The sequence below is a fragment of the Arvicanthis niloticus genome, chromosome 2 (assembly GCF_011762505.2).
Source record: "Arvicanthis niloticus isolate mArvNil1 chromosome 2, mArvNil1.pat.X, whole genome shotgun sequence".
NCBI lineage: Eukaryota > Metazoa > Chordata > Mammalia > Rodentia > Muridae > Arvicanthis > Arvicanthis niloticus.
In genome coordinates this window covers 66751422-66775589 of record NC_047659.1, presented here as the reverse complement: position 1 = coordinate 66775589, position 24168 = coordinate 66751422, and the positions used below count along the sequence as shown (strand labels likewise).

Genomic DNA, 24168 nt, shown 5'->3' with positions numbered 1-24168 from the left:
GCACATGGCTTGCCCTGCTTCAGAGATAGGCTTGCACTATACTGTTGCAACTATACTGTTGCAGCTGTTTGCTCTTTATAAGGTCCCTTTGAGAACTCGGAACGATCCCCCTAGATGCTCCCCAGTGTCCCCCAGTTCTCAGCTCTGGTTGCCTTCTGGTGCAACAGTAGCATTCAACAGCTTGTGGCGTGCTAATGACATTTGTGTTTCTCTGGCTGGCAAAAGGTGGTGCTTGGTGGTTGGGACAGAGGACATCACTGGCAGGTGGGGGATTGGAAGCCCAGAGAGAGGGCCAGGAAAGCCAGGTGGGGGCCTAGATGGGCTGTGAGAGGAACACTTGGTGTGGGAGGGGGGTGGGGGGAGGAGCGACTGCAGAAGTTTATAGTTATTGTGTGTCTAAACATTTGCCAGGACACCAATGCATGCTCACCACCCTTTCATATGTGGTCTACACACATGCACACGCACCTGCACATGCACACGAATGCATACTCATTCCATTACCTGCCTATGTGCATTGAGCAGCTGCTCTGTGCCAAGACTCTCCCACTTCCTCAACTGGTGAACACCTGCTGGACAGCTTCAAGCCTGCAGGAGCCAGCCCTCCAGACACTGCTATCTCTGCAGGTGAACTCCTGGAGAGTTCACCTTTCTAAAACACAGCTTCCTAAAACACAGCGACACAATCCTATGCAGGCTACTCAACTCGGCTACTACGCAAGGGAGTGGGTCGCTTTTTAGGGAAAAAAAAAAGATGGTCTTGTTGTCACTGAGACCATCGGCAGGTCACCCTGTCTTGCACCGCACTATCCGATCCTGATAGGTCAGCACAAGGACTCAGTGATCAAGCATCTAAGAGGCCAGAGGTTCCCACTGTGCAGCCCATGTCTGCCCGATCCACAGGTGGCATCAGGCTTACCTGTGAGCTCCCTTCTGCCTCCTGAATGGCCACCCTGCTGTCTGAGCACCCCAGAGCCTGGATTGAGTTCTGTTCGCCGGAAAGAGCTCCTCCTTACCCCTTCATGGTGGAGGAACTGGATTTAGCCTCAGAAGACCCAGGTCTAGGATGGGCCCTTCCCAAGGACCAACTCAGCCTGGCCAAGGAGGGAGGGAAGCGGGGGACACAGTCTCAGGGGAACAGGCCAGCCTGGTAGCTCCCACTGGGGAACCTGAAAGCAACAGTTCTGCTCTGTATTTAGGGTGTGATATAGAATTTGATGGTGGTGATGGGGTGACCAACAAGAAAGATTGCTCGGCAAAAAAAAAAAAAGGAAACGATTGAAAATCACAGCTTAGCACGCTGCTGCCAGGCGGCTGTGGTCAAGGGCTGCTTAAAGTCTGCCCTGTGCCTGGTGCTGGTCAACCACAACCCTTCAAACCTTTTGGCCCTCCACCAGAATACATTCTCTCTCTCTCTCTCTCTCTCTCTCTCTCTCTCTCTCTCTCTCTCTCTCTCTCTCTCTCTCCCCCTCCCCTACTCTCCCTCCCCCCCCCCCCCCAAACTCTGAGTCACCACACAGACCTGGCCTTATATGGTGTGCTTACTCCTCATGGTCAAAACCTGCTCACTCCCTGGTCTAGCCTCTGGGTTCTGAGTGGCTGCTATGTGCTGTGTGGTTGGGCACTGGGGACTGGGCACGAAGGCCTTTGCCCTTCTGCTCTGTTCTCCATGAGATCCTTTGAGGATAGGATTCTCCTAGGCGGTTTTATCTTCCCCCTACCACTCCTAAGGATCTCCCTCTGTGTTCAACTCTAGTCAGGCATGGGGAGTGTTTGCAGGGCCTGTTAGCTTTCATAATTCTTTAAAGGCCTCCTCATGTGGGTCTGATACACCAATGACTTTGTCTGTGCCTTCCAAGGCTCAGAGTTCCAGATGGCCTAGATATGGAAAAAGCCCTACTAGAGATTTCCGTGCAGACCTCTTGGATTCCAAGCCATTCTGCAACCTAACAGCCAGAGCCTCTTGTACTATTATTCCAAGCTTCTGGGGTTCCTGGGTCACTCTGCAGGAGACCTCAGGCTCCAAACCAAAGGGAAGAGATGCTTCTTTGCTGGACAGTAAACTGGGGTCTCAGCGTCTAGGAACTGGGTTTGAAAACTGGCTTGGATACTGGCTAGAAGAAGACACTTGGGATGTCATGCGGGAAGCAAGAGTACATGTCAGAGAACACGAGTCCTCAGAGGAGGCCAACCTGGTGCACACTGAGACTGGCTGAAGGCCTGGGACAGCATCCCTGCAAAGCCACTTCAGCTGGAGCCAACTAGATCTTCTCTCAGTTTCTCTTTTGCTCCTGGGAAAGCCTGTAGGAGACTTTCTGAGGAGCTTGGCCACTAACTTCATTCCCTAACTGCTTTCAGGATTTCTCTGGCTTGTTCTGGCTTGTTTCTTGTCTCACCATCTAGTCTGGGCCAGCCTCGAGGTCACCATCCTCCTGCCCTCACCTTCCTGGTGCTTACATTTCAGGAACACACCTCTGAAAGCCTCATGGAAGACCCTGATTAGATTTGGCTATATTTGTTTTGTTTTTGACATAAGAGTTCATGATGGCCTCGAACCCCTGTCCTTTTGCCTATAGCTCCCATGTTCTGGGATTGCAAAGCCCATGCCTAGCCACTGTTTGTTTGTTCGTTTGTTAATTCATCCATTTATTCTAGTTTTTGCAGGTGATGACCCCATCTTCCCTGTACTCCAGTTTGTCATCTGTGAAGTGAGAGCAAGCCCCCCCCCAGCTTTAACTAAGTTACCCCCAGTCAGTAGCCATCCACACACTCCTCTCAGTGTTCCTCTGCCACTCTCAAGGGCCTCCCTCCATGCTGGGAAGCACACATAATCCACTTTTTTCAGAACTCATGTGCCGATCTGATGTGCTTCCAGAGTACGCACTGATGAGGCATGCCAATGCCTTTATTATTTAGATTTCAACTTGCATTTTAGTCTTGGTTATGGTGCATATGTGTCTGCACACGTGTGTGTGTGTGTGTGTGTGTGTGTGTGTGTGTGCACGTGCGCGTGTGCGTGTGTGTGTGTGTGTGTGTGTGTGTGTGTGTGTGTGTGCATGTGTGAGCGTGTGCTAACCAATGCACATGTAGGTCAGAGGACTATCTTTATAATTGTCTTCTTCCTCTACCATGTAGGTCTTGGGTATTGAATTGGGTCCTTGGGTTTCCTGCTGTGGTGGTTTGAATGAGAATGGCCTCCTTAGGCTCTGGGATTTGAACACTTGGTTCCCAGTTGGTGGTGCTGTTCCAGGAGGTCTAAGAAATGTGGTCTTTCTGGAAGAAGTTTGTCTCTGGAGGAGGTCTTTGAGGTTTCAAAGCCACACACCATTCTCAGCTCCTGCTTGCATTTTAAGATGTGAGCTCTCAGCTGCTGCATCTCCTGCCTGTGATGGCCATGGCCTCTTCTCCCTCTGAAAGCATAAGCTCAAAGAAACTCTTCCTTCCATAAGTTGCCACAGTCTTGGTGTTTTATCACAGAAACAAAACAGTAACCAGGACAGGTGGCAATCATCTTTATCTGGTCAGACGTCTTGTCAACCATTAGATTCCAACTTGAACATTTTAAGCGGGATTTGGCGCACGGGTTATTCATCTAAGCACCCAAACTCTGGTGTTGGGCTGGGAACCACACCCCTAATTACAGCTTTCTTCTCCCTCTACACTCATTAGCTGATATGTAGCCTGAGATGCTACCCTGAGCCCTTAGCATCCCCTTGAACAGGACACCATGTGACCCGCTCACATGGCTCATTGGGCCTGCAGACCAAAACCTTGGGCATAATCCCACTGCCCTAGCAGCTCCTAGAACTTTCATTAACCCCTTCTTGCCTTCCTAGACCAAAGTCTGAGTGAAATTCCGGGGCCTAAAGTAAGGGTTGAATTGCCAAGGGAAAGCTCTGCCCTCTGCCTATGGAAGTGTCCCAGGGAGGCCAGAGGGTCTGCTTGTTGGCAGACATGGTAGCCTGACACTTTATTCTCGATGCTTGGATCCTGAATTAGAAGGGGCTGGGGTATTTGTAGACAGCACAAATGTAGAGGCTGCAGAGGTTCCTTCTTGGCCAGCATCCTCCTTGCCCCTTCCTAAGGACTGTGGGCATCTCTCTGCTCCTGACTCTAACAGTGTGCGGAGCCTGGTATGTGCAGCATCTGGGGCTGGCGGATGGGTGGGACCAATGGACAGATTACAATGACTCTCTGCAGTCTGTGTTTCCCCAGTTTCAGGCCATGTGTAGAGATTCTAGTCTCCAGCTTTGTGTCCCTGTGATAATTTGATTTTGCTCCTGGAGAATGTCATATGTTTTCCAGTAATGCAGTGGACAAAGAACAAATGGCTTTGAGTTCCTCGGTTTCTACATCAGTGGCAGGAGGCAGCCTGTGGTGTTGGCTGTTGAAACTGAGAATTTAGGCCCAGCTTCCAAGCAGGACGACCTTGAACTAATTCTCATGATGTCCAACTATAGAAGGCTGTGACAAGCATTAAATTGAACCCTGTGTACAAACCACCTCATAGCACATGGGATAAAGTTTAGGAAGGATGCTGGGAGGGGGTGTGCATGGACCCACTTAAACTGTTCATTGTGTAAAGCCTTCTTCCCAGTAGAGTTCAGCTCAGTGCTTTGCTTAAGACAAGACAATTTTATGAAAATTGTTTTAAGGAGAAGCTGAAGGGATGCTTCAGTGGTTAAGAGCACTTGCTGCTTTTGCAGACGACCTGGCTTGGGTTCCAGCACCTACATGGAGTGGATCGAAACCATCTCCAGTTCTAGGGGACCAGACACCTTCTTCTGGCCTCCACAGGCACTCCATGGTTGTGGTGCATGCACATACACTCATGCATGGCCACGTTCACATAAAATAAATGAAATAAATGAATGCATCTCTTTTAAAAGTCATTAATAGGACAATACATTTTTTTTTAATTCCAAAAAGGAATTGGAGTTGTTGGCACATACCTTTAATCCCAGCCCTCAAGAGGCTGAGGTAGGCAGATCTCTGTGAGTTTGAAGCAAGCCTGGACTATATAGAGAGTTCCAGGATAGCCAGAGCTACATGATATAGAGATCCTGTCTCCAAAAAACAAAGAGGGCAAGGGTTGATAACCGAGTGGGTAACATGCTTACTGTGAAGGCATGGAAACTTGAATTTGACTCTCAGACCCCATGTAAAGAAGCACAGGAACATGTTCATAATCCCAGCACTTCATGAAGCAGAGACAGGAGGATCCCCGCGGCTCTGTGGCCAGTGAGCATAGTCTTCTTGGGAAGCTCCAGGCCAGTGAGAGACTCCATCTCTAATAAAGGTAGACTGGCCTGAGAAATGGCATCTGAGATTGGCTTTCTGCCTCTACATGTATGCACGCATGTGCCTGTATACTGGCTCACACATGTCACATACACATGAACAAAATAAAACAAAACAAATTCAAACCATTCAGAAGGCTTAACCTAAGAAGCAAGAACCCCCTGCCACCTCGCAGCTCCTCCATGCCCACTCCACAGTCGTGTTCTCTCTCAACATGGAGTTTCCCCAGACTACAGTGTGTCTCCATGGCTTTTCCTGCTAAGAACAGTAACAGGAGCGTAGTCAAGAGGGGGCAGTCAGCCAATGGCTGCCATGGGTCATGCTGTCCGTGCCATAAGGTTATAGAGATGTCAGTGCAGAACCATCCCATGGGAGTGGGGCACCCCAGCTTCCCTGCACTTTCAGGCTATGACCCAAGTCTCTGAAGCCTCAGAGACTTGGGGAGGGCAGAGCGTAAGCCCAGCCACATTCTGCCCAGGCTGGAAGAGCCAAGTAAGCAGATGTGGCCACGTGCTAGGTCTTTCTCTCTCATCACATGTTCTAGGTCTTAGTGAAGCCCAGCTTCCTACAGCCTGATGGGACAGCTGCTGGCTGCTCTCCACCTGTGGAGGGTCTGTGCCACACTCAGTGTCTTCCACTGCCTTTCTGGGGAAGAGGCTGAGGCTGAGAGAAGACAGTTGGTGCTAAAGGGATAACACATTTGACCCTGACACTGCCATCTTCCCTTTCCTAAGTGGTGGGCGAGAGGAGGGAGTGGGAGAGCAGGAAACCTCTATGTGGGGTCCAGGCTTTCTCCTAGGGACACTAAGGAGCCATGCATGGCAAGGTTTATAGAGAGAACAGCTGATCTGTGCCCTTGGACAGGTGGTAGGAGAGCAGTGTCCAAGGGCAGTGGTCACGAACGAGTCATGGAGGGCCCATCAAGGGTGAAGGAATTTCTGGTATCCAGAAGCTGTCACTGCAAGGCCCCCAGCCAGTGCCAGCTTCTTTGGAACATGGTGAGCCTTCAGGTAGATGGGGAAGAAGACAGGGCGGATCTCAGATGCCCTTCATCAAGGAGGAGCCCTGCGCTAGAGCTAGAAAGTTCTTTCGTGAATAAAGCCTGGAGTCTTTCTGCTGTTCCTCCTTGTCTGAGGACTCTGAGCTCTTGGAAGGGAACGGGCTGGGTGGAGGGACCCTGAAAGAACAGGCTCTTCTTGAGTAGTGCATTAGGGCTCCTCCTGTGGGAGCCCACCTCAGGGAGGAGGGACATCTGTAAAGGGCGGTTCAAGCCTGCCCCTAAGGGCATTAGCAGAACAGAGGGAGGGTGGAGCTCCCAAAGGTCCAGAGTAGGCAGGGATTACAGGGTCAGCCAAGTGGAGTCCCGAGCAGGCCCTGCTGTACTGGGGTGGCAGTAAGAAGGGTTACGCAGTCTCTCGTTCACATGTGGCCATAGCCCAGGCCAATCTAGGCTAAGGTGAGTTGGCTCAGAGCCCATTAAAGGTTACTCTGGTCCTGATCTGTGTGTGTTCAAATGTCACATCGGCTTCATCTAACTTTTCACAGAGCTGTGACTCGGGCTAGAAGGTGCCATTCAGGTCCTACCCTCCAGTCAGGTGCCACCCTCCAGTCCCCTCCCTTGGGTGCCTCCAAGCCTTCTCCTTACTTGACCTAGAATGTGTAACTCTCTAGGGAAAAAGGTCTGGGAGGATTTGTCCCTCTGAAGGCCAGTGACTGGGAAAATGACTCTCTGAAGGGTGGCCACTGAGTCTCTGTTTACATACCTCTAGCAATGGCCAGCTCAGTGCCAACCAAAAAAGCTGAGTTCAGACTGTTTTGAAAGTTACCCGTCCCTGCTTTCCACAGGCACCTGCTACTTGCTGTGTGCCTCCACCAGGAACTTACCTCCTGGCACTCGGCACCTTCTTACCTGAAGTGGCCTTGGTAAATGTCACCCTCACCTATAATCAGATCCCTGCTGTGTCAGCGGACACAGAGGAGCATTGAGCAGGGGGTCCATTCTTGCCCTGGCTGCAGTTGACCCTGGGACAACCTAATAAACATGTATGTTATTTAACGATAGCAGACATGATACGTGTCATGCTGTGTGCCTTCAGCCCCACAGTAGCCTGGTGAGAGGCATGCTCATTGTATGTATCTTCATCGTGCAGGTTAAAAGAAAGAAAGAAAGACCACTAAAGCACAGAGAAGTGAAGTGACCTGCCTAAGACCACACAGTAGTCAGTTAATTATTCAAGGCATATTTTCCAAACAGAGTCTGTCTGGGCTGGCCACCTGGCTTTGCCCTCCAGAGAGTCAGTCTTGTAGGTGAAACAGAGCTGTGAGGATGCTTCCTGGAGGAAATTTTTGTTTGTTTGTTTGTTTGTTTCTTTTCTTTTCTTTCTTTTTTTTTTTTTTTTTCCAAGACAGAGTTTCTCTATATAGCCCTTGCTGTCCTGGAACTCACTCTGTAGACCAGGCTGGCCTCAAACTCAGAAATCCGCCTGCCTCTGCCTCCCAAGTGCTGGGATCAAAGGCGTGCACCACCACTGCCTGGCAAAATGTTTCATTTGAAATCAGAAACAAGATGGGAAGTGGACTTAGATTGGGACCAGAGGTGGGAGAGTCCATGGTTGAGGTTCTTGAAGGCGAGCTGATGACTGCAGTCCTGTGGCAGTGTGAGACCCCACATGGCCCAGAAACCTCAGAGCCTCGTGTGTGGCAGCGAGGATTTCAGGTCATTTCTAGGACTGTTTGGCAGGAGTTTGTCCAGTGCATAAAGAACCCAGGAGCAGGCTGGTAAAATGACTCAGCAGGTAAGAGCACTGGCTGCTTTTCCCGAGGTCCTGAGTTCAATCCCCAGCACTCACATGGAGGCTCACAACCATCTGTAATGGGATCTGATGCCCTCTTTTGACATGCAGATGTATATGCTTCAGAGCATTCATACATTAAATAAATAAAATTGAAGAAGGAGGAGGAGGAAGAGGAGGAAGAGAAGAAAAAGAGGAAGAGGAGGAAGAAGAAGAGGAGGAAGAAGAGGAAGAGGCAGAGGCAGAGGCAGAGGCAGAGGCAGAGGCAGAGGCAGAGGCAGAGGCAGAGGCAGAGGCAGAGGCAGAGGCAGAGGCAGAGGCAGAGGCAGCAGAAACAGAAGCAGAAGCAGAAGCAGAAGCAGAAGCAGAAGCAGAAGCAGAAGCAGAAGCAGAAGCAGCAGCAGCAGCAGCAGCAGCAACCAGGAGCTCTTGCCATACTTCAATGGCCCATAGATCTTTGATAGTCTCTGATAGATCTCTGATAGACACTACTATAGTCAGCGGGCACAAGACAATGGCAGGATGTCAAGGCAGCTTCAGGGTCCTGTAACCTCTGTGGGTGTGCCTGGGGAAAGAGGAGTGTATAAATACAGGGTGGGTGACCTGGTTACTTTCCCATTGCTTTCCCATTCCCAACACCATAACCAAGACAACTTATAACAGAAAGAGTTTAATTGAGCTTCTGGTTTCAGAGGGTTAGAGTCCACAGTGGCAGAGCTGTGCCACTGTGCACTGCTGTGCACTGATGGATGACACCTAGAGACTGCACTGGGGATGATTGGGAGAATTTTGAAGCCCCAAAGCTTGCCTTCAACAAGGCCGCACCTCCTAATCCTTCCCAAACAGTTCAGCCAACTGGGGACCAAGTATTCAAACCAATGAGCTGCTCCTGCTGTGCACAGCCAATGAGACCTCTGCTGTCTCTGGAGCTCAGACAGGAAATGAGTTGCCCAAGTTCACATAGCATCCACAAGCAAGTTGCTCCTCTCCCCCTGGCACCCAGCAGAAGTTCAGCCATGTTCCTGTGGTCCCTGGGAACACCACAGGCATTCAGAGCCTGTGGGGTTTTTCTGTCCCCTAATCACCTGACATCCCTCACATCTTTCCACTCCCAATGGGGAGGCTCTGAGGCCCACTAATCTTAGCAGGTCCCTGTTCTCCTCAGGCCACCTTAGCAAGTGGCTTTGCATAGTGATGCCTCTCCTTTCTCTGGGGGGTCACACCCCCAGGACAAGGCTAAAGGACTGATGTACAGGCCCCACACAAGGCTTCTGTAAGAGATGTGGTTCTCTCTCTCTCTCTCTCTCTCTCTCTCTCTCTCTCTCTCTCTCTCTCTCTTTCTCTGTGTGTGTGTGTTTGTGTGTGTGTGTGTGTGTGTGTGTACATGTGTGTACTTGTATGCATACACATGTTTATATAGAAGAGAGAAGGAAGGCCAACAGGGACTCAGAGATAAAATTCACATGGGTCTCAAGGCCAAGAGAGTAGAGCCTGGCAATGCCCCAGAGGCAGCTGGCTGGCCTCGGAGTCCACAGTTGACTCCCTTTATCTTTATAAGCTTAGGGACTGAGAGAAAGTTCCTATTTTGACTATTTTGGAGCAAAGCATGGTGCACCTGGGGCCATCCATCGGCACCTGGCAGGGGCTCACAAGGGGCACACTCCTGGAGACCAAGGTTATTGCTGCCATGTACAAGCATGTAAACATGTGTGTAACCTTCCCTACCCAGCTACGATGTGCGTAACACACACACACACACACACACACACACACACACACACACACACACACACACACACCATGTGGCCCTGTGTACCAGTAGTAGAGAGATTGAACACTCACAACAGATGGACTTCTCTGTGCTCTAGTACGACTAACTCTTAAACCCTGACCCTGCTGAGTAGGACCAGGGTTTGGGCTAGCCTCACATTTAAGGGACGAGGTCTGTTCACTGCCTGTGCAGCTCACATGTCCATTTCCAGAAGGACCATTCTAAGGCCTGCTGGCCCTGTAGAATGCCCTTGGGGAACTGAGACCTGAGGCTGAGCCCCAGGGGCATGGACTAAAGCTCTTCTTAAGAACTGGATGCTACAGTCTCTTCTGGAGGACTACCCTGCTTCCTCCTGTGTGGATCCTGTGAATGTTCTTATGACCAGCAGGACTGCAGGAGCACCTGGGCTCAGAACAGCCAAGGTCATACAAGGTGACGAGCCAGGAAGAAGATCCCACTTGATCTTTGTTCTGCTCTCGTTTGGTTTGGTCTACTACAGCAGTCCTGCCCAAAGCACCTTACAGATGAAGGGCTTTGCTTAGTTTACAATTCCAGGGTACCATCCAGCACTGCAGAGAACTCACAGAGGTGAAGAGCTTGAGACAGCTGGCCACACCACATCCACAGTCAAGAGCAAGGAAAGCCAATGCACCTGTGCTGCCTGATTACTTCCATTCATCTGGCTTTCTTCACTTTCCGCAGTTCTCAGCCCAGCCTAGGGGATGATACTGCCCACAGTAGACTGGGTCTCTCCACATCCATTAACATTCAAGACAGTTCTCCAGTTAAGGCTCTCTCTCCTTACAGATTGTGGCAAGTCCCTGGGTATCCAGATTGCCACCACACCATGGACTTTGTAGTGGGTTTTCAAATTTTGGACAGCTCCCTGTATTTCTCCACCAGCTTTGAGATACCACAAACACTGCTCCAGCCTAGATGCCAGACAGAACCACAGTGCTAGGGTTCAAATGATGGCCTAAGAGCTGTGCTACTCAGAGGACATCACTTCACCTCTCTGATCTGTAAAAGAAACATAATAATTATATCTACCTCATGGGTTGCCACAGGAATTAAATGAACTACTAGATGCAATGTTGACATCGTGCCTTTAGTAAGTATGTATGTCCCCTTCTCTCACTGTTGACACTACCATTACTACCTCAGTCCCCTTTCCTATACTCATGTCTAATCCTTTTGTTCAAGCTGAGTCTCTGTTGTTTCTTAAAATTAGGAGACCACTGGTACAGCCCCAACTCCTGCTCAGTCTTTCTCTGAGGCTAGACTGTCACAGAGCCAGGCCCACCTTGCTCAACTCCAGCCCTCTGTGATGGCGTTCTCTGGCAGGGCTGATAGGCTATGGCTCAAACCAGATAGCAGCAGAGCTCAAGTGTGTCTTGCCAGTGTGGGACGTCATCACCTCACAAGCTTTGACCCCACCTCTCTTGTCCCCTTCAAGTACCCCCTGTCCATTCCCTTAGCTCCTTCCGACTGCTGACTGCCGACTGCAGGCTATACAAGGTGGAGCTAGGTAGGGACCTCTGTCAGTTCTCCAAATGCACAGACCAAGAACCCAAGGAAATGGTGGCGGTGGTAGCAGTCACTGTCTCTGGGCCCTACTTTGACATCTGAAAATCTGAAGCATGAAACTCCTGAAGAGTTCATGAGATACTCATGAATTTGGGGTTAGGGATATTCAAATAATCCAAACCCTGAATAACTCAGAAATCTGGACTGTCTCTGGTCCCAGGCATGTTGGATAAAAGCCAGGATGAAGTAGGAGACCCAGCTAGAGCTCTGTCTGGAAGGGCCAGCATCTTCCCTATCTCTGAGTGGTGTGGAAATGGTAACCAGCCCGTCTGTCTCCTTCACACCCTCACCCATCCATCCATGCCACACATTTCTTGAAGACTCCAGGAAGTAGCTGAGCTGTTCCTTTTAATTTTTAAATTTATTTTATTAATTATTATTGTTATTATTATTATGTGCTGGGGGTGTACATGCTGTAGCCGTCACGTGGAGTTAGAGAGCAATGTTGTGGAGTTCTGTCTACCTTGACGTAGTTTCCAGGGAGCTAACTTGGGTATTAGGCTTGCATTGTCGGGTGGCAGGCACCTTCACCCACTGAGCCCCTTGGGTCATGTGAGAATGGATGTAGCTGCACTGGAGGCCCCCACCTTCTGCATTTACCATCCTGTGAGCCCTCGGGCCTGAGTTCTGCTTCTGCTACTAAGGTGTTCCTGGCCCTGGCCTGTGGGAAGCCAGCTATGGAGAGATCCATCCCCAGCCCTGGAATCTGAGTTTCCCAGCAGTTCAGGTAAGAGGAGGTGAAACTCAGTACCGAGAGAGGAAGACAGTGAAGACGACAGAACAGTGATAGGTCCAGGATGAAGGAACCAAGACATCATAGTGGCAGGAAAACTGAAGGCCAAGGGCCTGAACTAAAGCAAGCAAGTACAGATGTAGCTGTGCCACTTAAGGGGGGATCCTTAACCTCTCTGGTCCCCTCGCCCCATAAAACAATCACCTCTTCCTGCCTGGGTATCGTAAGAATCAAGTGAGAGCATAAAATGAAGGGCTCAGGGGTTGTCAGGCAAACGGATTGGTGCAGGGTTGGGCTGTGATTGAGCTAAAGCAGGTGTGAATATGGTTAGATACCAGAAAGAACTTCCCCACCTGAAGAGGCATGAGAGTGAAGCTATCCTCTCGGAAGGTCTTTAACATCCATTGGCTGTTTAGAGATCGTGGTAATTGATACCTCAATTTCCCCATCTGTGAAATGGAGTTAGGACCTGTAAGGTCTGTGAGCATGTTTGCTGCTGTGAGTAACTAGCTGGCACCGCATTTCCTGACATGGTTTCTGACAGGCAGGCTGGGTACAGAGAGCACTGGCTTGCAGTCTACTGCTTGGCAGCTGTGTGGCTTTGGGCAGGTTACTTCACCTCTCTGATCCGCTCCTCAGCTGTCAGGGATGACGATAAACCTGCTCTGTGGGGTTATGGTGAGACTCGGATGAAACACATCCAGGGAAATGCAGTGTCCGTTTCCTACCTGTGAAGGGAGAAATTCCTTCAGGACACCCCCTTAGCTCACCCCACCATGTTTCAGGACACCCCCTTAGCTCACCCCACCATGTTTTCTCAGGACACCCTCTTGGCCCACCCCACCATGTTCTCTCAGCTAGCACATTGCTCATCTCTCCCTCTGCCCGACTGACCCATGTCACCTGTTTAAGCCTGTCAGACACATCACAGCAATGGCGACCAAGATCCTTTTCCTGTGGGGGTTGGGAGACAGCTCCATGAGGAATTCCTAGGGTCCCCTATGCCCCCTCTCCCCAGTCAGACCTGTGCCCCTGCCATCCCAGTTCCCAGGCCCCCTTAATACCCGTGAACCCATTCACCATTTCAATTGTGGCTGTTTGATAGGCCAGGTTGCCCCAGCAACAGCACTAAGTATTTTGGGATGGATCACTAAGCCTTTCAAAGGGTCTTGTTCCAACTCAGGCTCTGAGAGATGAAAGACAGAAAGGGAGAGCAGATGAGGGTGAGAGGAAGCTTCCATGAGGCAGAGGGCCTGCTGAGCAAGGCCTGAGACCAGGGCTTCTGCAGCTGAATTGCATCCCAGCACTCAGAGCTACCGGGAGTTAGTTCAGCAGGCTGGCTGTCCCTGGATGACTTCATCTGGGGGAAAGAACTTTTGTCTCGGGAGCTCCTCCAACCTGTAGTGTGTTTGATCTAATGACACCATGTCTTTATCTGAGACACAGGGATGCCACCTCCCTGTGTAGACAACCCAGCAAGGTCAAGTGTGCCAAGTGCTTTTGCTAGTCAACCGAAGGCAGAGAACATTCTGAGGATCACAGGATAAAGGGTCAGCAGCACGGGCTGTCGGAGCTTGTGGTTCTGGACATGTGTGTGGCTTGTGAAATGAGGAGTTAGAGACAGTCCCCACCTCGTTGCTGTCTTTGAGGATTCTCTGGTGGGAGGAACCCTGGGAAGTGTCTGAATGCAACAGGGGGACCATGGCAGAGCTAGAGCCCCAAACCTGGCTGGCTCACAAACTTGAATTGAGGCCTCCCAGATGCTGCCTTGCCCCGCAGCCCTGGATATTCATGGCTCAGTGAGCACCCGGCAGGGGAGGCTGTCCTTTGAATTCAGTTTCACTACAGTGGCCCTCCCCTCAGGCACTGCCCCTCTGGAGCCTAATTAGGCTTTCGTCCCCTCCCCTTTCACTGGGTCTGCCCTGTGCCGTGGGCAGACTCCCCAGGATTTCAAGCCAATTGCTTGTTTACGAGCCCAGCCCGTCTGTCTTGGGAAGAGGCCCAGAGGCACAGCCAGTGAGCCAAAGAGCCCTCTCCACCCCCTATCCAGAACTCAACGGCCTGAACTGGTGCTATGCTCACAAGTGCCTTACACGTTAGTGCAGGTTTAAGTCTCCATCTCAGCCAGGTATCATTTTATCCATTTCTGGGACTTTCTAGCCATTTGCAGCCTGTGTGGCTTCATCCTGCCTACCGTAGTGATAGCATCATGAACTTTTACTGAGCCTTTGGAAGATCAAGTGAGCTTACAGGCCCTGGCATCATCAGCAGTTCACATTAAAAAAAAAGTCAGTCCCTGCCCCTCCCCCCCCCCACCACAACTCAAGACCTCCAGGCCCCTCCAGATATGCTGGGTTGGTGCACTTTATCCTGTGTCCTGCCTGGCATGCCCAGGCGGGCTGAGGGTGTAGCTGTTAATACTTGGAACTGGGTTATTGGTCTTCACTAGTACTGGTGGCAGTGGAGAGAGGATACAGCCTCTAGCCTCTGCTGGACCAAACCCAGGCTTGGTTCTGTAGATACTGGGAGAAGAGTGACAAGGGAACTACTGTAAATCTTAGCAGCTCTTCCATCCAGGCAGTGACCAAGGGCAGGGGGTGGGGAGTTGGAGCCGAGCATGCTCATGTTCCAGGTGAGAGGTGCAGACTCCCCCAGAGGAGAGGAGACAGGAGACACAACCATCCTCAGCTTGTTGGAGTAGAATCCAAATACTAGTTGCACTGGGACCCAGTGGAGGCTCCACCCAGGACCACAGCACCCTCTGCTGGCACCAGTGTGTGCAAGACAAGCTGGGCCTGGATGTGATTCCTCAGACCACCTTTCCATCCTGCTCTGGGGGCACTGAAGGCAGAAGGAGTGATTTATGAACCCAGCTATTCTTCTTACACAGGGCACCCCTCCTAGCCCCACATCCCTGCAGATGGGCTGAGCTGCCATCTGGGACCATGAGAGGGGCAAGATTAATAAAGCTGTCTGGCCCAGGCGGGAGCCTGCTGAGGAAAGCCCCAGGGCGCCGCCTAACCTCAGCCCCATCCCTGCCCTCTCTGGGTCCAGGGGCTCCCATCTGTCAGGGGATGGCAGGGCTAGGTCCTGCCCCTACAGTCTCCAGCTGACTCAGGGGAGGATTTGAGCAGCTTTCCCAGGCTCTGTGCTCAGCTACTTAGCTCAGGTCAGAGATATTGGGGACCAAGGCATGGCTCTTCTTCTCTCAGGGGCTGCCTCTGCCTCTGTTCCATGGACACTGTCTTTCCGGGAACTCTGGTTTTCAGTTAAATTACCTGCATCTGGATCAGAAATACCTTACTAAGCAGGAAACCCTGACATCATCTCTAAGCCTCTGCTTCCTCAGCTCTGAGGGGGTCCACTCTTGATTCCAGTTCTGTAGGCAAAATACAGATCTTCTCCTGGGTCTGTAAACATGTCTGGGCTATAGAAATCCTCACAGATGTGACCAACACAAGCCTCCACAAAGTAAGCCCGGCTTCCTTTGCCCTGCTGGGATCTGGCTCTCTCAAGAAACCTTATAGGGAATCTTAATGCAGAACCAAGAAAGGCTCTCTGCATCAAATTTCTCCCTAAGGGGAGCCTGCATTGCTGGGAAAGACTTGGTGGCATGACCCTGCTGCAGAGATGTCCTAGCAGATGTCCAGATGGCATCAGACGGGTAGCCACCGAAGCCTGCCACTTCCTCTTACTCTAAGGTCAGCATGTTAGTCTCAGAGTAGCATTGATGATGACACAGCTCCCATGCAGCCAGCAGGGTACAGGGGACTTCTGTGTGGTCAGGAGATAACCAGTGCAGCCCCCCCCCCACAGGTAGCATGGAAGTCTCAGCAGCTTTTCCTTAGTGCCATGGGCCAGTTAGCAAGCCATTGCCTGGGTGCACATCAGGAGCCCTGCCTGGGTGCACATCAGGAGTCCTGCACTCATTGTGTCCTGATGCCCAACATTCTGTCATGGTAAACTTTCTCTTCTAGGACAAGCTGGGCTGCTGAGAGACATACCTGAGCCCCTCTAACTTGGAGACTTCATCCTGTCAACTCCTGGAGAGCTGCCCAGGTGAGGCTTCTGTCTCCTGTCACTGTCCCCCACTCTGACTCTGTCCAGTCTGTGTCCTTTCCTGCAGCCTTCCTTGCTCACTCTCTTATCATCCGTCCCCTCCCGTTTCTCTCCTGAGTCCCCATTTCTGAGTTGCTTACTCTCACCGTTTTGTTGTCTCTTGTCTCGTTCCCACCATGCATTCCTTCAGTCATTCATGAAGTTGTATCAACTACTGCCACTGTGTTGGTCTGTATACTCTGGTCATGGCCTGGTGCTTCTGAATAACCACACAGCCCCTATAGTGGGCGGTGTATGTACAGCGATATGCTCCCCCAGGCAGGGCCCATCACTGCCTGGTTATACAGCGTGGTCACTGGCCACATTAGTACTTCTCAACTCTTCAGAACGAGTGATGACTTTCACTGATGCGCTAGTGATGTAAAGCATCCCAGGCCAATCCTAAATCAGCTTAGAATTGTTAGCTGTGTCCGACATAAGCACCCCTCAAAGCCCCAAGGTTTTAATCTACTTAAAGCAGTAATTTGGATGACATGCATCTGTAAGCATAGGACTCTCCGAGGCTTGGCTGAGGGATCTCTGGGATAAGCATCCAAGCCCTGGACAACAGGTCCAGGCTGTCACTCCTGTCTCCCTGGGTTGTCTTATGGAAGGGTCATGTGGAAGCAACTCCCAGCCTGCTCTCCACTGCCCTCCGCCTGCCCCACAACCCCAGTGAGAGAACTGGGTTCACACAAGGTCAGGTTGGCCCTGGACGCTGGCCTTGCTTCTATCCTTCCAGGCCAAGACTGAAGGACTTTATCTATGTCCTGTCTTTATCAAACATCCATCATTCTCATGGGCCTTTGTTCTGCAGAGTCACGCAGGCCAGAGAACTCCTGAGCAATCTGAAAACCACGGTCTCCTCAGGGGACTTTTCTTCTCCCAGTCCAAGACACTGGCCCCTAAACCTGCTGGAGAGAAAGGCTGAGTTCTGGGCTGTGTGGGATGTGGGGGATTCTGAAGATAATTAGGGTTAGGCTGGCCTCAGAGAACCCAATCAGAACAACTGACTACAGCCATGCTTCCCAGTGAAAACCCCCAGCCTTCTCCAAACCTGGCTTGCTGCAGCCAGGTCCCTGGTGTTCAGGAAGCATCTGGGCAAGAGGGAGGAGATGGCAGGATGGAGCCTCCAGCCAGATATAGAGAAATGAACCCTCTAAGTTGGGTTTTTAATCCTCCATCTCTGCAAGTCCTCAGGGAGCCCAGCATTTATTTCCGAGGAATAAATAAATAAATAAATAAATAGACCCTAAAACAAACCCTGCGGATACCCTAGGGTGGTAGGGCTGGTCTGTCCTCACAGCCTTTATCCTCATGTCCTGTGGGCTCTGGGCCTGACACTCCATGAACTGTCTCTTCCTTGGTATTTATTTGTGTGTGATATAGTATATGGAATGTAATGTATCTGAGTGTGGTGTGTGGCATGCACCTCAGAGGAGGGTGACAGACCAGAGCCAGGGAACTAGACGGTGAGAGTTAGGGTCCCAGATTAAAGCTCCAGCTGGTCTTGTCCAGTTGCAGATCTTAAAAGAGAATTGTTACTGGGTCTCCTGGCTGGGGCTTGGGCTGGGCTCTAACTGAGAAATCTGAGTGTCTCCAAAAGGATTGAGTGACCCTGTGTTTTCTAGGTGAAGAACCATGGAGGGCGACTGTCTGAGCTGCATGAAGTATCTGATGTTTGTTTTCAATTTCTTCGTATTTGTAAGTGCCCCTCGCTCTTACTGGCTCTCCGCTGGCCCTCTCCCGAGTCTCCCTGGCTCTCCTCAGCTCTCATCCCTGGCTCTCCCCTGGGTCCCTAGCCTCTGCTGACAAGGATAGCCTTCTTCCTGAAATGCCCACAGGAGGCTGAGTACCCACAGGCAGAAGTGCCTGACCAGTAGGCTTCCTGGGAGTCCTGGCACTGACTGCCCTACTCCTGAGTCCCCGCCCCCAGTCCCATCACAGTAGACATTTCAGCCAGAGCTTGAGATGGGACAGCCTCTGGCAAAGGATATGCTAGAAAAGGAACTAGGGAGATGGGCTCATTTACAACCCAAGTTCAGTCCCCAGAACCCACATTAAAAGCCAACAGACACTTGTTCATAACTCTAGCTCCGAGGGACATCCCAGAGGCTTTGCCTAACCTAACACTGTCTCAAAAAGAGTGTGTATGGCTCCTGAGGAAGAACATGTGGGATTGAAATCTGGCTTCCACATGCACACTCTTGCACACTCACACACATGCACATGCACACACATGCATATGCACCTGCTCACCCCCCACCCCCCAACCCCTACCCACAATCAAGCAGTGACCTCAGAACTGTTCAGGCCAGCCTTGTAGTTGGAAGCTTCTCAGAGGAGGCTCTCTTGGCACCCCAGCTCTGCAGCCTGGAAGCACATTTCACCACTCTGAACCTCAACATTGTCCTGTCTTCATGAATCACCAAAGTGGACTTTTGAAAATTTAGCAAGATCCATGAACAAGGTGACTCGAATGTGGCCAGTATAGTTCTCCCCTCTCCCTCCAAACTCTGGTATGAAGGAACAGAGGCTCTGGCATCAGGCAGCCTGCCCCATGCTAACAGGCCATCCAAGACCCTGATCAGGCCTACTACCCCTTTCTATAGCCAAGCCCCCTCCCCTTAGGCCCCCATGGCTTCCCTGACCAACCCAGGCCTCCATCTCAGGCACCACTGCTGAACTCTCAGGACAGTCCTGGAAGAAGAATGCCTTTGTTGGCAGTGCAGGCTGCCATTTTCATGTCCCTTTTCATACCTTTTTGTGTCTCCCTGAGATCCACGTCCTGGACCTTGGGGCTAGGCAGCCTACAGATGTGAAAATGGCATTCTCCTAGCTGGGGACTCCAGCCCATTTCAGCTATGCCTGGACCTTCCTTGTCAGCCCTTGTCAGCAGATGACTATTGAACCCCAAAACCACCCACAGTAATGGGAAGAGCAGACTTTACTGAAGAATTTGTGGGGAAACTGAGGCAAAAGTTAGGGCACAGCAGACAGCAATCAGTGTGGGCCTCTCCTCTCCAGTCTCTCTACTCGCTCCACCCCATGCACCAACCAATCAATGGCTCTCACCTCTACCCACAGCTCACAGACCCGCTGAACTAGCCAGAGCTGGCAGGGCACCCCCAGCCTACCAGCTGTCCCTCACCTGTGCTACCAGGAACATCACGCCCTGTTAGTCCCTATAGTCAATGTCAAACCAGTTCTGCACACAGCAGACCCCCTTCCAATACTGTCCATAATCAGGATAAACGGTGTGTCTTGCTCACTGAAATCTGCCGTGACTGCTCTGCTGAGGCTGCTGTGTGAGACAGGAATTCAAGCGGCTGGTTAAACAAGAAGGTGGTAAGGCTCGGAAAGAGTCAGCCACTTAAAGCCACACCAGCTAATAAACAGCAGACATGGCCCCTGCTCTGGCCTAAGTAGTTTCTTATCCAAGATAAGCAAGGCATAAAGAGAGATGGGCCACACAGAGACATCAGTGAGAGGCTTTGGGGCACATATTTAAGAATGGGAGCTCACTGAGCAAATCCTGCCCTTAGCATGGCCACTGTGAGCTCAATATCACCTTCAGAGCTTGTCCATGGAGGAGTCAGACAGGCCTAGGCTGCAGCATTGACTCTGCCATGAACTTGAGAGGTGACCTTTGAGAGTCATTGGTCTCCCCTGGGCCACAATGTGGAAACCTCATAAGCTTGGGTCTGTGACATTTAAGAAATGTATGAAAGTCACAAATAAACCCCGTGGGGCACAGTCTTTCACAGCCTGAGGTGGCAAATGGGTCAGAGATTAGATTGAGAGGGTGTGAGCTACGCTGAAGGCCAAGGAACTCCACAGAGACTCAAAACAGCCAGTGGGCCTTAGAGATCTGGGTTCAGCATGAGATCCTGCCCAACTCTGCAGACCCCAGCACCTCAGCCCCATGCTTCACTCAGGTGACAGTGTAGAAGGAGCATCTGACTTCACTGTCTCTCTGTCTTCTCTTCATGCCTGCCGATGGACAGCTGGGAGGCGCTTGCCTGCTGGGCGTTGGCATCTGGGTCCTTGTGGATCCCACCGGCTTCCGAGAGATCGTGGCTACCAACCCCCTGCTGACCACCGGCGCCTACATTGTACTGGCCATGGGTGGTCTGCTGTTTCTTCTGGGCTTCCTGGGCTGCTGCGGGGCTGTCCGAGAGAACAGGTGTCTGCTGCTATTTGTGAGTGACCCATCCCCCACCCCACTTTACTTATGGTTGCTATGGGAGGGATATATAGAGGGCTGTTGACTCCCAAACCCAACCTGGCTTCAGAAATCAAAATGTTCTTCCCACCAGGATGGTTGTCAGCATTAAGGCCATTGGGTCCTGGGATCGGGGATGTAGCTCAGTGGTCAAGTATCTATATGCCACACACAAGGTTGGGTTGAATCTCCATCCTACTGACTGTTGTCAGTGGTCCTGAAGCCCTGAGGTGTCCAGCTACTTACCCACAGCCCTGCAGGAGGTTGATGCAGAGGCCACCTGTCATTGGTGCACTGAATTGTCAGGCCATCTGTTACTCAAGAACTAGACAGTTATCCCACCCTGGGTGAGGATGCCTAAGGTCAAGGACCCTGTCCCAGGGCATCTTTCCAGAAACATGAAACAGAGACAAAAAGAAAGGTTGAGAGAGCTTTGAATTTGGCAGAAGTAGGAAGACATGCTTTTGGGAAGGAGGTCAAGATGAACATGTGTGAGGGAGTAAAGAACCGGGTCCATCAAGTCTTGGTCGAGTGAGGCTTTTGAGGTGGGTGTGAAAACTGAGTTCGGCCCAGGATGACATTAAACTTTTTAGTAAGAAACTGGCTCTCCACTTCTGTAGACCAATCATAGAAAAAATAACTAACTACATTCTATTACCATTGGTTTAACTTTGGATCTGCTCAGGTCTGCTTTGAGTAGCCCCAAACTCAAGGTGGCTATTTAAAGATAGCTAACCACATGGTCACAAGCTTACCTTTTAGCTTCTGGCCAGGAGGGAGTCGGTAACTGTATTTACTGTCACCAGGAAGGAGTCAGTAACTGTGTCACCAGGAAAGAGTCAGTGACTGTATTTACTGTCACCAGGAAGGAGAGTCAGTCAGTAACTATGTTTGCTGTCACCAGGAAAGAGTCAGTAACTGTGTCACCAGGGCACAGTAACTATATTTACTAACACCACAATGTAGATGTAGTTATTGTCATCAGTTTGCATTTTGGCTTTGTGACCAGTTGAAAGGCCTGGGCTGTTCTGGTTTATTCATGGCTCAGCAGTGACAAGCAGTTTGAGGCTGCTTGGTGGAACATTAGTGTTGGAAGATTCTTAGCTGCCTCTTAAGACCATCTCCCTCCTGTCTCCGGGTCTAACTCCTTGCCACCCCAATATTTAGAATGGCTTTGTGCTGCCTTGGGGTGTCCCACTGTGTCTCTGGGAGTTCTCCTGGCTCCCCTATCTCCCCGCCTCAGAAGGTCAAGCCATTGTCTTTGGCTGTGCTCATGCTAGGGAGCACCTCTGGGCTCTGAGATGAGTGTACTGCCCTCTGGGAACAAGGCAGCTTCCAGGCTTTGCTGCCTCGCTCCTGAGCGTGCTGGTTTGCATGGAGCCTCTGCCCAAAGTTCTTGGGAGTGGCCTTGGCCTCTGAGTTTAAACAGCCTGGCTTCTCGGGATACAGTCCACTGAGACATTAGCATTGGCTATGATGTCCTCCTTCCTTCATGAGCCCTGATCTATAAATCCAGAGTAGTGAAGCCAAGCTGGCTCTTGGCCAGATCACTCACCCCGCAAGTCTCCGTTTCTGGAGTAGAGACGATGGAACTCTTTCCAAAGAAGCTGATTCTTAATTCTTTGCATCTGTCACTTTTCTCATGGCTATGACAAAATGCTGGGCACAGGCAACTTAGGGAAGGAAAGGTTTCTTCAATGTGGAGGTATACTGTATCTGGGAGGGAAAGGCATGGTGGTGGCAGGAGCTTGAGGCAGCTCGTCACAGCATCAGGAAGCAGAGAGAGATGCATGCTGATGCTTTGCTCACTCTCTCCTCTTCAGTCTGTGGGATGGCGATGTGTACATATAGGGCACCTCTTTCCTTCTCAGTGAACCCAGCCTAGAAATCCCGCACAGCCATGGCCACAGGTAATTCTAGACCTTCTCAAGGTGACAGTCCACATTAGCCATCACAACCTTCTACTCCTGCTTAGGGGTTCACCCTTGCAATTCCTTCCATGTTAGAGATGTGTCAGGGCCCTGGAGTAACTGTCTCCTCCCTCATGCCCAAGCTGTGAGAGGTGACCTCACCACAGAGGTTGTAATAGGCAGGATGCAAGCCTGGGTGTGAGTGTGCACCTTGCTCCTTGCTCCGTGCTTCCCCTCTGGGTTCTTAATCTCTTGGCCATGGCATCTTTGCCTGTCAAGGAGCCGACTAGCTCTGCTGGAGGCTGAAGCTAAGCAGATCAAATGGCAGCAGAGGATCTTTTTCTAGATGACCCTGGACTGTAGAGAGGTAGGCCACTGCTTTCTGTCCTGGTCTTGGTAGGTGGGTTTCTCACCCAGGAGTATCGGTGGGCCTGTCAATGTTGAAACATGACCTGCTGCAGGGTTCCTGCTTAGAGGTGCATGCATACTCAACTTGCAAACGTTCCTTGTGTGTAGATGGCATGCAATTCAGTGACAGGGCCACCTGGGCTTGTGGGCTGAAGGACTTTCTTGTGGGGAGCTACTTCACAAACTATGGGCAGAGGCCCAGAGAAAACAGCAGGCTCAGAGCTGGGGCAGGAAAGGCTGGCCAGTGCCTCACTCCTGGAGAGTAGGCCACTGAGTTCAGACCCCATGGGGATTCCCTGAGCATGGACACAGCCAAGAGTTCAGAGATCAAAGGCACTGCCTTGCAAGCACTGCCTTTCCTACAGTCAGTGGCACCAGGCATGCTAGAGGAAGACATCTGGCCTGGGGCTTCTCCCAGATTAAGACATCCCCAAGTGGCTCATTCCTATCATAGCTGTGTGCTCCACCTCCCAGAGAGGAAGTGCAATGGCCTGTGACACGAGCTGCCGGGGAGTTGTAGGTCCCTTTATTTCTCATAGCATAACATGGCCAACTTTACTGGGAGAGACAAAGAAGCCTGCGGGTGCCCCCTGGTGGACCGTCCCCTTCCCTGACAGCTCCTGCATGTAGCAGCTCTGGCTGGGGAGTCAGAGGCTTTAAGAAAGACCTGGTCTCTGTGTGTTGACCGGCTGTACTGCTCCCAGGCATGTACCCAAAGGGCTCCGTATCCTCCTACGGAGATGCTTGCTCATCCCTGTCCACGGTTGCCCTGCTCACGATAGCCAGGGGACAGATGGATGGATGGGTGGATGGATGGGTAATGAGAATGTGGTGCATATACACAAAGGAATTTTATCAAGCCATAAAGAAAAATGAAATTTATTAAATTTGCAGGCAACATGAGTGGAACTGGAAAATATTGCATTAAGTGAGGTAACTCGGGCTCGGGAAGACAAAGAGCTCCTGTTCTCTCTCATGCAGATCTGAGCTTCTAATTTTTATTTATGTGTATTTATGTGGGAGTAAGTATTGGGTAGAGGCCAGAAAACTAGCAAGGGGCCTAAGAGAGGAAAAAATGAGGCCTTAAGGGAGGGGATGGGAAGATACCAGAATGTATATGATATGAAAGGGGGGCTGGGGAGTCGGGAAGGGAAAGATCGAAGGGATGGGGTATCAAGGGAGCACATGGGGGGATGAACCAAAGCTCAGGTGTTGTGAAAGTGGCATAAGAAAACAGGCTGCTGTGTGTGTTAGCTGAACATATGCATGTATGCGTGAAAAGAGAGTTTGTGGGCCCTGCATGGTGGTGTGCGCCTGTAATCCCAGCATTAAATTAAGGGGGC

The 24168-nt window shown here is 51.0% G+C and overlaps 2 protein-coding genes across 5 annotated transcripts in view; one reads left to right on the top strand and one right to left on the bottom strand.

Moving 5' to 3' along the window:
- The window catches only part of Tspan18 (tetraspanin 18), a 128855-nt gene that overhangs the window by 90716 nt on the left and 13971 nt on the right, over nt 1-24168 (top strand). For all 4 annotated transcript variants that reach the window (XM_076929311.1, XM_034495065.2, XM_034495066.2 and 1 more), the window contains 3 exons: nt 16162-16243; nt 17914-17986; nt 20290-20484. In XM_076929311.1, the coding sequence (XP_076785426.1) occupies nt 17924-17986; nt 20290-20484 (258 nt within the window). In that variant the 5' untranslated portion in view covers nt 16162-16243; nt 17914-17923. The remainder of the gene's footprint in view (nt 1-16161; nt 16244-17913; nt 17987-20289; nt 20485-24168) is intronic.
- Tp53i11 (tumor protein p53 inducible protein 11) overlaps nt 11858-24168 on the bottom strand; it is a 41529-nt gene continuing 29218 nt past the window's right edge. Inside the window, exon 8 of the mRNA XM_076929314.1 lies at nt 11858-12912. Within this exon, the coding sequence (XP_076785429.1) occupies nt 12827-12912 (86 nt within the window). The 3' untranslated portion in view covers nt 11858-12826. The remainder of the gene's footprint in view (nt 12913-24168) is intronic.